Below are 14,744 nucleotides of genomic sequence, written 5' to 3' on the forward strand. Positions count from 1 at the left end.
ACAAATATAAAATAGGCTACCTTAGTAAGAGATAGAGTGATGGGTTACCCTATTCACAGTACAATTAACATGAAAGATAACTATATTGGTAGATAACCATAGTATATCTTTTACATCAAGAAGCACTAGATCAAAAGAATACACATCATCCACCTGGTTTAAACTTTGATAACCTGGAGCATGTCCGATTCCACTAATCCACCTCCAGGTTCCCTTATTACCACAGTCTCTGCTTCCTTTGGTGTGAAGACGGTATCCCCTTGCCCAGAATACTTGAAGTTGCAACGAAGAACTGCTCCTGCTCGTCTCATAAAATCCATCCAAACCCCATATGTCCTTTGGTAGTGTCAACGGAAGCATCAGTGAGTGACGAGATAAAAAAAATTTCCCACCTCTTCGAGACTCATGAAGAGCTAAATCGAACTTACCTCCCGACTTTAATTTCAGTCCAAATTAGTAAACTTTATCTTGGTATTGTTAGTGGTGGAGTTCAGACCCTACACCCTACCACTATAATAGAGTTTCAAATGCGATCTCTCAACCACTAGACTACTACCTAGTGTTTGATTAGAAGTTAAAAATGTCTTTTTTATTTTTTTAATTTAAAAAATTAATAGAAATGTATTACAAAATTAGTTCATATAAAGGATTAATTATTTTAAATTGATAAATGCAAGGGTCACACCTGTGTAAGACAGTCTCACGGATCTTTGTCGGTGACACAGGTCGGTCAAGATAAAATGCAATATTTTATTCATAATTTAGTATTACATTTGCTAATATAAGTACTACATTTCATCTTAACTCGACCCGTCTCATAAATCTGTCTCATATAAATTTTTGCCTAAATGTAATATTTTCATGTTAAAGACATTGAAAAAAAAAATTATTTTTTGACCTTGGGTTGGGTTGGACTAAATTTGTTACTGTTCAGTTTGTCACGCACTCACGCCTTGCCCAATCCAAGTCAATTTATATAGTTAAAGAGTAAATATCTAAAATGGCCTATCGACTATGTCATAATTGATAAATTAGTAATCAATTATCAATTTTATCAATTATTCAATTCTTACTCAATAATTCATAAATCAATCCTTCGTTAAGGACATTATTGAGTAAGAATTGAATAGTTGAGGACTTTATTGAGTAAGAATTGAATAGTTGAGAACGTTATTGAGTAAGGATTAAATAGTTGAGGACTTAATTTGCTAAATTTGATAGTCGAGAACCAATTTGTGAATTTTGTTATAAGTGAGGGACCATTTAGAGTATTAACTCTATAGTTAATTACGTCGAAACAGTAATTGGACAATCCTTATGTCATGAATACTGTGAACCCTAGTGTACGTGTATGCGTCTTATATTGCAAATTTTTATGTCTTGTGTTATATATGAAATCCTATACCCTAGTGTATGAATTCTGTATCGGGAACAAATTAGTATTTGTGTCATATGTTATGAATTTATGTGTCTTGTGCTGTGAAATTTTGTGCTAACGTAAATTGTGTACCTAAATCAGATTTTAAAAAAAATAAATATATAACATGTGTATGTGTCTTGTGTTATTTTTTGTCGTGTGTTATGAAATTATGTACTTTATGAGAATAAATTATGTACCTCGTCATTTCGATCCATTGTTCATAATGTTACGTGGACTTTGATTCATGATATAAATTGTCGTAATTGAAAAAAATGATATGTCAATATGATCAATGGTCCGCATAGTATTATGGACCTAAAAAAAAAAAAAAAAAAAAAGGTACATTACAAATTTTAAAAATGACCTTTGAATATTATTTTTAGATTCCTAAACGACCCTAATCTTTTGAGCAACAAGAGCTCCTTTTTATGTTATAACATAGTCAATTCAAAATGAAGATCACATTTACCTGCAAATTATAATGTGGATCATGGTCATGGTTGATATTGCAATTGTGTTGAACGGATTCTGTAATTGTATTGAAAAGATACTGCAATTGTATTGAAAGGAAACTACAGTTGCGCGGAACAGAGGTCGTTCATCCGTTCAAGACATCTACAGTATTCGTTCAACACAACTGTAGTTTCTGTTCAACACAAGTGTAGTTTCTGTTCAACACAACACTTCCAGACGCATGAAACGGTCTCTGTTTTGTACAACTGCAGTTTCCTTTCACCACAACTGCAATATCCGTTCAACACAACTGCAATATAAGTCATGACCATGGTCCACAATGCATTGTGGACCATGGTACACGGTATAGCTATTGCACATTGTGGACCATGGTACACGGTATAGCTATTGCACATTTACCTACGCATACAATCAATCAATAATTTACTAATAATTCAACAATGTGATGAAAAGATATATACTTTCTAGAATTGTATAGAAACAGTCATATAGTTAATAATGGAATATTATATTCATGTATTAAAGTATCAAAAAGTTTCATAGATGGAGACCATTGGTACATGAAATGACCCATCTTGCTAGATAAAAACCATTCCTGGAAAGTGCTATAAGAAAATAGAAAATTTATAACCTCAAATCTCACTTTATCGTACACGTCGGTCGTTACTTTCGTTACTTTCTAATCTAACCTTTGTAATTTTAACGAGAGAAATTCACCTTATTTAACGATGTATATTAAATAAATCTTATTTTGTAACTGCTTATAAATGATTACGAAAAGTTTAATCATTTATGTTATTCATAGTTAATTAGCTCAAATAAAAAATATCAATAATAAATTATTCACATTAATAGTCAAACTTATAATCTCGTGGGTACTAAGTCAAAAGTGTCTTATCAACTAAGGTTGCTCAATTTAACCTTTGTTTTATGGGCATCATTGATTTATTTTAACCTAGATTTTTAGTACCAATTCAATGGCAAGATATACGCCACGGCTATAAGTGGGGTGTAAAAGTAGAAAGCAAGTGAGACATGATCATTTTGAGTAGAATAAAGCTAGTTCATAAAAAAACAATTATTAAAATTATTATCAAATGTTAATGTGACATATGCTTAATCAAGAGAGGTTTTCATAAATTGATTAATGACAATATATACATTATACCAAAGTCTTTACCGACTAAGAAGAGTTTTAATATGCTTACACACTCAAGCCTATACCACTTATATTTGAAAAAAAAAAATCACAAATTTGATTCATCAAATATTATATTCCACATTTTGAAGTATGGTTCTTCAATTTCTAAGTATATTGATGAAGAATATTTTTTCTTAATATACTGATATGTCATTAAATAGCCTCATATTTATGCTCATTTACGCTTGCTTTTTCTTCAAATGCTATATAAAAGAATGTGGAATAATGCTTAATTTGTTGTATTTTGTTTGCAAGAAGAAAAGATCAAGTAAGGGGCAAGCAAGCATGAAAAGATGTTAATCTTAAGAGAAAACGGGACTTTAAAGCACAAGAAAAACACCAGAGGGCACACCGGAGACCGAAGGAGTAAAACAATGGCGTAGAGGTCAATTAGAAGAACTCACGCTGATACTCACACCGTGAGTGTCAGCATGAGTCCTGAGCATGGTTTCTGATCAGGGACTCACGCTGAAACTCACGATGTGAGTTTCAGCGTGAGTACTCTGATCAGAAACTGATCATTGAACTCACGCTGAGTGTCAGCGTGAGTCTCAATGATCAGTTTCACCGTGACTCCTGATCCTGAAGAGTGTGAAAGTGCGCAAATTTGGACTATAAATATCTCTTGGAAGTTATTTTTTAGAAGACTTTTGAATTTCTAAACTCCCCTTTTAGTTTTTCTCTCTAGCTAGGAAACTTCAAAAACATTCTCCCACACTTGTAATCTACCATGAATTAGGGAATTTAGAAGAAGAATTCCTTTGTATTCACAACATTCAAGTTCAATTTCAAGATTATTTCCTTCCATTAAATAATCAAGTTAAGTTCTTTATATCATACTTTAGCATTTATATTTCTTAAAGTTTCTTTTGAATTCCATGTTTATTATTTCAATTGCTTTTAGTTTTACATTTCAAGCATGAGTAGTTAAACATTCCTAAGATTTGAATTGAACTTCCTTGAATCTGAATCCCAATATGAATTGAATTGCATAAATTAGGTTTTGTATTGTCTTAATGTTGAACTTGGCTATGAATTGAGTAGAATTGATTTGACTCTTCATAATTATGGCCAAATTATGCCAGAGATATTTGAAATTGGTGTTCCACCTATGAGAATAGGGCTACACCATAGCCACACCTCTCATATTTCTTACTCACCTTTGAGAAAAGGGAGTTTGAAGGAAATAAGCATACAAAGTGTTTGTTAAATCGCCCCTTCTAGCCAAGTTGCCATGAGAATGGGACTTATGATTAGTTAATAGTCCAAGTGATCACGAGAGTGACATTGGCACTTAAACCATTTCCCCAAGTTCATCATCTAGACTTGCGTAACTTAAACTTTAGACATAAACATGATTTTATTCAAGGATGTTTGATTCAAATCTCTATTTCATTTATTATCTTTTAATTCCCTTATTTGTTCTCGTTATTGATTTCTTGAACATGCAACACTCCAATCTCTTTAGGTTAGCTTTCAAACACTCTATGAACTTGTGCTTAACCCCTCATTACTTAAACTCCAATTAAGTCATTCCTAGAGGATGACACTCACTAATCAAACCACTAAAAATACAACTTTCATTGAGTAATTGGCGTTCTCTTGAGAATTGTTGATAGATATTTACTTAAGTTTCTCTCACTCACAAAATACTAAAACTTTTATACAAATCTAGCCCTAATTAGTGTAATTAGTGTGAATGAATATTATAGGCTTGAGTTGTATAAAGATTATTATATGGAGCCTCATAGTATTCTTCTTGTGGCATGTAGTCCTCATAGCCACCATATTGATTCAACCAATAGAATAGAGGATTATTAGATGGAGCTTCATAGTATCCAGCTCGCTTTTTTTCACTTTTTGACATCCCAATTGAGTTCTGATTTACAAGATTTTATAATAAATGTCTCAAAATCACCTTAATTACACAAAGGGGTCAAATAAGCATATACTTAGATTCTAATTAACACAAAATTATATTAGTTTGATGTCAAATATGCACATAAAAATAATAAGAAAATAAAAAATTGACACTCATCATGTACAAATGCGACCCATCAATTTTTATTCAACTCGTCACTTTGATCTTTCAATTGTCGGCCGTCAAATTTGTTATGTGGAGGAAACAAACTCACGACTTAAACAAAAATTGTGGGACTACATTTGTTTACTTAGAAATTGAGATATTACATTTTAAAATATAGAATTAATTGAAAAACTAAAAATATGATTGTTTTTCTTAAAATATATTTTAAAATTATAACTCAAATTGATACTTTAGTTGTTCTTTTATAGACACACCTTCACATTCAAAGCCATAAGGATATCCAGGTAGGTTGTTATTTTTAAAACAATCTTTTTTTTTTTTGGTAAATTAAAACAATCTTTTAATATGTCTATTTTCTATCTAAGGGAGGGGGAACTAGACACTCATCGTAGGAATCTCTATGCGGTCATTCCAACACAACCAACCTATTATGTCTATTATGTCTAACTGCCCTTAGCTTCATTAGCCAAGATAGATGTTTTGATCTCACCAACCACATTTGTGGTAGATTAGGTAGGGCAACATCTGATGCTTGCACTACCGGTGTCACTCCTTAGTTGCATATATACAAGTTTCTTTCCATCAAATTCCTTCTTCTGGTAACCACCCTTAGACGTATTGGACTTTAATTTTAAAATGTTAAAAATTTTAGTTGAGTCCGCTAGATAAATCTAATAGTTTAGTGGTTTAGGGTAAGGGCTAAAAAAATTTGTACCTCATATATAAAAAAATCAGTCTGAAACTAATAAGTACAACAATATGATAGGGTTGACCCAAAACCTATAAGGTTGGACGGATTGACATCTAGTAGTAAGGTATAAAAAAAAATACATTTTTAGAAGGATTTGAAGAATATCCCTGATATTCGATTTGCAACTATACAAATCTTTTTATAATGTTTTTGGTGTCGTTGCTAGGGATTATGATATTAGGAACACTTTAGTTTTATTGATCTAGTCAAAAATTATTTTAACTTTTATTTTAGCATTTCTTTTATTTTTTGGATACCTTCGATTTGTTTTTGTTTTTTTTTGCAAGGTGTGAAGATTGAAGACAATCCATCTAGAGTCATGGAAGATGAATATAACTCTCAATACTATCCATCTCAATACTCACCATCATATCATCAAAATTAATGTCCACTACAACATATATATATATATATATAGATGTGCCAACTATATATCTTCATCCACCACATTATTCTTTAAAATTTTAATTACATTAATTCTTCTTGTGGTATTCTAATGTATGCTCCACCCATGGCTATTGATGAGCAACAAAAAAGTAACTTGGATGAGGTATTTGCTACCTTCATGTATACTTTTAATGACTTCAAGAATTATCGTGAAGCATCTAAAATTTGTGCTCAAGAAAGTGCTTCGCAAATGGCCATTGAAGAGCAACTGAAACATTACTTAGAGGATGCACTAGGTCGCTTAATGGAGAGTTGCTAAAAAAAAAATGTAACTTAATGGAGATTGTCGATAACTTCAAGAATTATTGTGAAGAATCTAAAATTTGTGCTCAAGAAAATGTCACTTATTTTAAAGAATGGACATCTATCAAGAAACTTTCATCTATAATTAATAAGCCACTAACCGCATTATCAAGATGCTATTGGAGGAGTTAGGGAGAGCTTTGCCTAATAACACTGAATCAATTCCAAATGAGCAAGTGCAAACTATCTTCCTTGAGAGTGTGATGAATGCCAAACTGTACTACTTTTCGTGCATTTAAGGGCTAATTTGAGATTGGATTTGCTTTATTTGTGCTTAAAATGTTCAAATATGTGATAAATTATGTTGAATGACTAATTTTGGGTATTTTCTGTATTTTGAAGGTAAAAATGACAAATTCATGGGTAATTTGGAAAAAAGGAGCAAAAATAGGATGGTAGCCAACTTTCTACTATTACGAGCAGTGTTACCCTCGTAACCGGGCTTGTAATGCTCAAGTTCAAAAAGTCCATCTATGCTATTACAAGAGTAGCGTTACGCTCATAACAGGGTTTGTAATGAGAAGCATTAGAAAGTCATCTTTGTTGTTACAATCAGTGTTATGCTTGTAACAGGGTTTCGTAATGTAATGCATCTGCATGTCATTTCTGTTGTTACAAGGCACGTTACTCTCGTAACAGACGGGGTAACGCATACCAAGTCCTAGACTTTAAAAGGAGAGAGTTAGTTTTTCATTAAGGGGGTTAGATATTAAGTTAAGCATTAGTTTCATTTCTCCATTCTTAAAAGCCTAGATAGAAAATTTGTCTTATTTCTCCTTTTAATTCCAAGTCTTAGTTCCACTCAAATTCCATTTACTACTTTTAATTTGAAAAAAGCAAGTTTTGAAGATTCAATTTTATCTCCAAATAGCTAAGTTCATTCAAATTTCTTTTTTATTGCAATTTTACTTTTGTCATTTTTTACTTTTATCTATTATTTTGTGCTTGTTATGAATTACTTCTTTGACCTTAAATCTACTTATATTTCTATTATGTCTGATTAGTTATCCTTGGGGGAGAGAAATATAATATAGATTATGTTCATGGAGATGTAACATTGAATTGGTTTATTAGGAGTGATGAGACTTGGTTTTGACGATGTTAATCACCATGACCTTTAATAAAAGGGATTTGGATTAACTTTACTTTACCTTTAAGCAAAAGGGATGTTTGGGATGGCAAGACTAAAGTATTTGATGATATGCCTCTTAGACACTCATGAGTCATGAGAATGTTATTATGTGTTCTTAGAGTGTGAAATGACCTTAATAAAGGTTTCCTCCTGATTAACATTCCATCCATCAACGTAACAAGTCATTAAATGACCTTAATGCAAGTTTCTATTCCCCTCCAGCTTTCCTATTATTGTTATTTTTTTTGTTTTTGCTATGTGTTTTATTATTTGCCATCATCAATATTTGTTAGGGCTAACAATAAGATCATGTATGTTTTGCTTGAGAACACATAAGCTATGCTCCTATCCCAAGTCCTAATCAACAGCTAGTCCGTCATTGGGAGACCATGTCACCAGAAAACCAGTGCAGGTCCAATGGCAGAAAATCAGTGGTCTGGACACACCACAAAATATTGTTGCAAAAGTTAATTGTAGGGATCACAGGACTATTTGTAGTGTTGCTCATATACAGCGTTAATGTTTAATTTTATAACTTTAATTAATATAAGTGTTGTATTGATATATACTGCCAGATCCATGAAGGACGGATTCGGGTGGATATTCACAATCAAAATTATCATCCCTAGATATGTTGCCTTTCAAAATCTATAAAAATAGAAGACAGTGAGCCTAATTTATTTTGTCATTACTCATACCAATGTCCTTAAGCCAACCGAGAGCTTCCCAAAGCCTTAGAACCTCAGCTTCTTTTTAACTGTATAATTCCCTGGCTTACACATTCTTGGCTGCGAGCCTCAGCCTGACTTTCATTTCTTTTAACTCACAAATTACATGCAATATTTCAACCATTTAACATTTCAATCCTTTGAATTTTCAAAATTAAAAAAACATTTGCAAAGAAATTGAAGATCATTGCAAATTTTGTTGCAAAAATTGTGACCAATGTAGGCTTCAATTGCAATTTTTGTTGCAAAAATATTTCTCCATTTTTTTCACCAAAATTTAGACATTGGTAAAAATTGTAACTGAAAGTTTTTTCCATTGCAATTGTGTGACAGAATTCATTCAATTGCAATTTTCAACTGTAACTCAAACTTTTTCCAGTAGTGCAATGAGATCCGACCTCTTCCCTACCACCAACCTGGACACCAGAGAACCAAGTATCACCATTGATGCCCATGGTTAGTGGCTACACCATGTTTAACATTTTGTTGAAACATTCCAAGAAGGTTTGATTATGTTTGGGTTTTCTTTCCAATTTGCAGCAATGAAGGTATAATCCAAGAACAGAATAATATTAAGACAATGGATTGATTGATAAACATCAATACTACTACTGCATCAAAGGTTTACATCAATTTCTTACCGATAAACTCTAAGATTTACACCACTTCACTTGGCAATAGATCTAATTTAAGAAAACACATTAAGCACAATCTAATAACCAACCTTCTTCATCTCAAATCTTAAGCCCTCTCCCCACGAATCCTCCTAGCGAGCTGCATATCCTTGGGCATAATGGTGACCCTCTTTGCGTGAATAGCACAAAGATTGGTGTCCTCGAACAATCCAACAAGGTAAGCCTCAGCCGCCTCTTGAAGAGCCGCAACAGCGCCGCTCTGGAATCTGAGATCGGTCTTGAAATCCTGAGCGATTTCCCTCACCAGCCTCTGGAATGGAAGCTTTCGGATCAGAAGCTCAGTTGATTTCTGGTATTTCCTGATTTCCCTCAGAGCCACCGTCCCCGGCCTGAATCGGTGGGGCTTCTTCACTCCGCCGGTCGCCGGAGCAGACTTCCTGGCGGCCTTGGTGGCAAGCTGCTTCCGTGGAGCCTTCCCTCCGGTGGATTTGCGGGCGGTCTGCTTAGTACGAGCCATTTCAACAATTGATTGTTGAGATCTTGAGAGAAAATAGGGAGAGAGAGAGGGAGGGAGAAATAGGGATTGGTTTGTTTGGCTATGAACTGAGAGTAGAGAGTGTTTTATAGGGAATTGAGGATTTGAGGGCTGGGCGGGAGCGAAAAGAACTTTGAAATTTTAGGAGGCGGCTTGAAATTTGGGGATTTTGAAGGTGAGTAGGAGCCGTAGATTGAGTGAAAATTTTGATGGTCAGGATTGGGCATGAAATGGAGAGTCGGATAGTGATCCGCGTGAGGATGCTTATGCCAATGATGTTAGGACGCATCACTTTTGGCGTTTTATTTTGGCGCTTGCTAGCCAAATTATAATATAGAGCATAGTATATCTTATATTGTAGACTCTTCAAAATTTTGTATTTATAGTTCACATATTTTCTTTCAAAAGGTTGAATTTTCAATCTTAAAAGTCTCTTATATCTTGGTCCAACAAAGTATCATGCAGTTAATTATTTTTATGCTTGTAAATAAATTGAGTCAAATTATGCTATGGACCCGGGTCCACCTTGCAAGGTAATTTAGAACTCTACGTTCACAAATTTAAAACTTTATGTTCACAATTTTAAAATTCAATATACAAAATTACATTACTCATTATTCACAATTTTGTTATATAGATTCAAAAGTTGTTTTATACTGTTGAACATAGAGTTTTTATATTATTGAACATAGATTTGTGAAATTGTGAACATTGAGTTACGAAATTGTGAACTTAGAGCTATAAAATTGTGAACATGAAATTATGGAATTGTGAACATGAAATTATGAAACTGTTAATATGGAGTAATGAAATTGTGAACATGGACCCGAGTCCACCTTGTAAGGTGGACCCGGGTCCATGGCAAAACAACTGATAAATTGAAAACATATCACCTGATAATTACATACATATAACATGTTAATTATAGACACATAAATTATTATTTGCAAATACATAATATTTTAACTATAGACACAACATGTTAACCAACAACATTTTATGTGTTCGCAGTTTACAATTTATGCGTTTGTAGTTATCATGTTATATGTCTGTAACTACCTTTAATTTATTTATAAATACAGAAATTATTAACTGTAAGTATAAAATATGTTAACTACAAATACATAATCTTTAGACTATGGTTCACGATGCAATATAATCTTGGTCCATATAAGAATTAATATCACTTTTGGTCCCTCGACTTTTGGGTTTTATCAATTTTGGTGCACAACTTTAAATTTTTTCAATTTTGGTATCTAACTTTGTTGTTTTTATCAGTTTTGGTCGTTCCAACCAAATTGACAGCGAAATGTTGCCGAATTTTATATTTGAGTTTTTTGCACTTTTGGTCCCACTACTATAATGGTATCAGCTTTGTACCAGGACTTTTAAACCTTGCAATCTAGGTCCACGACTATTATTTTTGTAGTAAAAATGGTCATTCCGGTGCATTTTTCGTCAATTTCTCACCGGAGAAAAAAATTTCCCTTTCAAGCGGGGTTAAAATGGAAATTTCATTTGTTCATCCCTTGCGAAATAAAAATAAAAAACGAAGCTAAGCCTAAATCAATTTCCAAATCATGAACCCTAAACTCGTGAAGTTTAATCTCTTGATTTTGGGTTAGAGTTGTTATCTGAGAAATTGAGATGATAAAGTGATAAGTGATGATGTTTAAATATTAATATGATGATTACGAAAAATTTGTAGTCTTTAAGTTATTGAAAGTAAAGTTTCTGACTCGCCAAGTTCTTGAAAGTTTGGTGGATTTGGGGATAAGTAAGTTCTTCTCTGAAGGGTTTGGATTTATAGGAGGTGAGAGAGAGAGAGATAGTTTCTGAGGTTGAATAATGGAAAAACAAGCTAGTTTTCGTGGGGTGATGGAGAAACGGCAAAGTTTTCGAAATATGGAAAAGCAATAGAGTTTCAAAGGACTGATGGAAAAGTAGAAAAGCTTTAGGATAGCAATGGAGATGCAGTTGAGCTTTGGTGGTTAGAGGAAAAGGGGTAAGGATTCACCTGGGAAACGAGGTGATAAAACGCTTCACCTTGCTGCACGAGCAGGGAATTTACGTAAGGTGAGAGAAATTTTACAGAGGTTTGACAGTAAAACCATCAAGGATATGCTATCAAAGCAGAACTAAGAGGGTGAGACTACTATTTATGTCGCTGCTGAGAATGGGAACACCTTGGTTATCGGAGAAATCTTGAAGCAGCTGGACCTTGAAACAACCTATATTGTCTCTAACAATGGATATGATGCATTCCATATTGCAGCCAAGCAGGGCCATCATGTGTATAGGCACAAGAACACCAATGAACAATACCTAGAGAGCGAAAGACATAGTGCAGTTTTTGATACTTACCCCTAAATCAGACTGGACAAACTTGATTAAACTGGAAACCAAACGCTCAACCATCACACGAAAGTGCTCAAACACTTTATAAACATCAGATTTTAAGCGTAAAGGAAACAACCAAGAGTAACGTGTATGATCATCCACAAATAAAACGAAATATCGATTACCAGTAAAAGAAATACATGGAGCCGAACCCCAAATATCAGTATATACCAAATCAAGAACATGTCTACTTCTAGAATCAACTCTATATAAACTAAATCTCGAGGACTTGCCCATCTGACATGCAGAACACAAAGTCAGTGAACTAACATTATTAGACCTAACTAAACAAGTGCATAAAACACGACTTAAGACTTTATAATGCGGGTGACCTAAACGATGATGCCAAACCGCAGATGACGCACGAGCAGACACGTAAGCAACAGGTGAACCCGGAAGAAAAAGAGTACAATCCCCCCGAACTGGGTCCTCTAAGCAGAACCGCCTTGGTGACGCAGTCCTTCACAACAACAAAAAAAAAAAGAAGAAGAATGGAATTCAAAAAACACATTATTATCGGAGGTGGTTCCCTTCTGATTGAAAGCAATCAGGCTTTCATCCAAGTTTCATGAACTACTTCTTGGCAACTTCAACATTTGTTCCTCCTTGAAACGTTAACTCTTATATATACTTCAATGTTACTCAACTGATCACTGTAAAATTAAATACCTGTGTTCATTTGCTGACAGACTAAAAGATCAAATACAAACCAATAACAATCCAAAGCAGTCAGACTTACAAGATCGAAGCATTACTACTCGAATGATGATTTCATGAAAGAACTTCGGCAGTTCAACAGTATCTTCAACAACTTGATTCCTTGCATCCTCCAATGCAGCGATCTATGAGTCACAACAAAATCTAGGTAAAAAACCATGCTAAGCTATTAGGCAATATTGAGTGCCTCCACTGCTAAGATTTGTTGCAGTGAGAAAAAAAGAACATCAATGAAACTAACACAAAACTCGCCCCCATTACCCTGGACTTCCTGAACATTATTGCACATTGCTTAAAACAAAATCTATCAAATACATAACTATTTTCAGAATATGAACAAAAAGAAAAAACAGAACAAAACATAATGAAAATATGAGCAGGCCTCTACAGAGATGGTGCTAATTAAGCCTTTAACAAGGCTATTTCCCAAGTCATGAAGGTCTGTAGAAGGCATCACTTTTCTGCAATCTCAATAAGTTCAAGGGGATCATTCATATTCTCATCTCAATAGTCTCTGTTGACAAATCTATTGTCAAAAAACAAATAAATGTTCCGTTTTGTTCAACTACATAAATTTCCCTCTTAACTTTCCAGATATGAAGTAACTTAAATAATTTAAAGCAATCACAGTTTGATTTCCAAAGCATAGCGGGATATGACAATTAGAATGTGTAAGAAGTCAGTATAAAATTGAAATACAACAATTATGGTGGAATATTTGCTTTTTGCAATTTGAAAGTGAATCTCAATGCATGTAATCTTTGCTGCAAAAAAATCCATTCACTACATCTTAGAATACTTAAGACACATACCTGATTCCTGTATCATCCCATTCCCATTCAAAAGGCTAGCTTATTCATAAAGATGCAGGTCCTGTCAAACCTGAGCCAGTAAATCATTATTTGGAATATGCAAGGAACACTCAATATAAAGAACAATTTGGAGACATCCAGAAGAAGAACCTGCACTGATATTATGAATTCCATAACACAAAATAAGAGCATTTATATAACAAAATTAACCATACTATCATTCAAAATAAATTAAACAGTATTTGATAGAAATTCAGAACTCTTTGAATTAATTTTAAAAACACAATAAAGCATATACAAAGAGCATAGTTGAATCTCCTAATTCCTAAACTGAAGTGCTAAGTTGACTAAAAGATCAAGACAGCCTAACTAGAGCCATCTACATGTCTATGTTAACCCAAATAACCCACAATTGAACTATCATCTCGCTTTCAAATTTACTCCATCTTCGGATTTCATCTTAATTAAGCCCTCTCCCCACGAATCCTCCTAGCGAGCTGCATATCCTTGGGCATAATGGTGACCCTCTTGGCGTGAATAGCACAGAGATTGGTGTCCTCGAACAGTCCAACAAGGTAAGCCTCAGCGGCCTCTTGAAGCGCCGCAACAGCGCCGCTCTGGAATCTGAGATCGGTCTTGAAATCCTGAGCGATTTCCCTCACCAGCCTCTGGAACGGAAGCTTTCGGATCAGAAGCTCAGTTGATTTCTGGTATTTCCTGATTTCCCTCAGGGCCACCGTCCCCGGCCGGAAACGGTGGGGCTTCTTCACTCCGCCGGTCGCCGGAGCAGACTTCCTGGCGGCCTTGGTGGCAAGCTGCTTCCGTGGAGCCTTCCCTCCGGTGGATTTGCGGGCGGTCTGCTTAGTACGAGCCATTTCAACGATTGATTGTTGAGATCTTGAGAGAACGAGAGAGAGAAATAGGGAATGGTTTGTTTGGCTATGAACTGAGAGTAGAGAATGTTTTATAGGGAATTTAGGGCTGGGCGGGAAATTTTCAGAGGCGGCTTGAAATTTGGGGATTTTGAAGGTGAGTAGGAGCCGTAGATTGAGTGAAAATTTTAATGGTCAGGATTGGGCATGAAATGGAGAGTCGGATAGTGATCCGCGTGAGGATGCTTAAGCGAATGATGTTACGACGCA

General features: G+C 34.4%; 1 protein-coding gene across 1 annotated transcript; it reads right to left on the reverse strand.

The window, feature by feature from the left end:
- Positions 1–9,054: 9,054 nt before the first annotated feature.
- On the reverse strand, positions 9,055–14,544 carry LOC116022258 (histone H3.2-like). Its single transcript, XM_031262890.1, has 2 exons — positions 14,214–14,544; positions 9,055–9,448 (listed from the first exon to the last, which is right to left on the reverse strand). The coding sequence occupies exons 1-2, from the start codon at positions 14,475–14,477 to the stop codon at positions 9,245–9,247; spliced, it is 468 nt and encodes a 155-aa protein (XP_031118750.1). The 5' UTR covers positions 14,478–14,544; the 3' UTR covers positions 9,055–9,244.
- Between the last annotated feature and the right edge of the window lie 200 nt (positions 14,545–14,744).

Source organism: Ipomoea triloba, chromosome 6, assembly GCF_003576645.1.
Source record: "Ipomoea triloba cultivar NCNSP0323 chromosome 6, ASM357664v1".
Lineage (NCBI taxonomy): Eukaryota > Viridiplantae > Streptophyta > Magnoliopsida > Solanales > Convolvulaceae > Ipomoea > Ipomoea triloba.

Coding starts and splice junctions, on each gene's coding strand:
- LOC116022258 (XM_031262890.1), bottom strand. CDS start 14,477: ATGGCTCGTACTAAGCAGACCGCCCGCAAATCCACCGGAGGGAAGGCT. Junction 9,449..14,213: donor ATCTCAGATTCCAGAGCGGC/GCTGTTGCGGCG, acceptor CTTCCATTCCAG/AGGCTGGTGAGGGAAATCGC.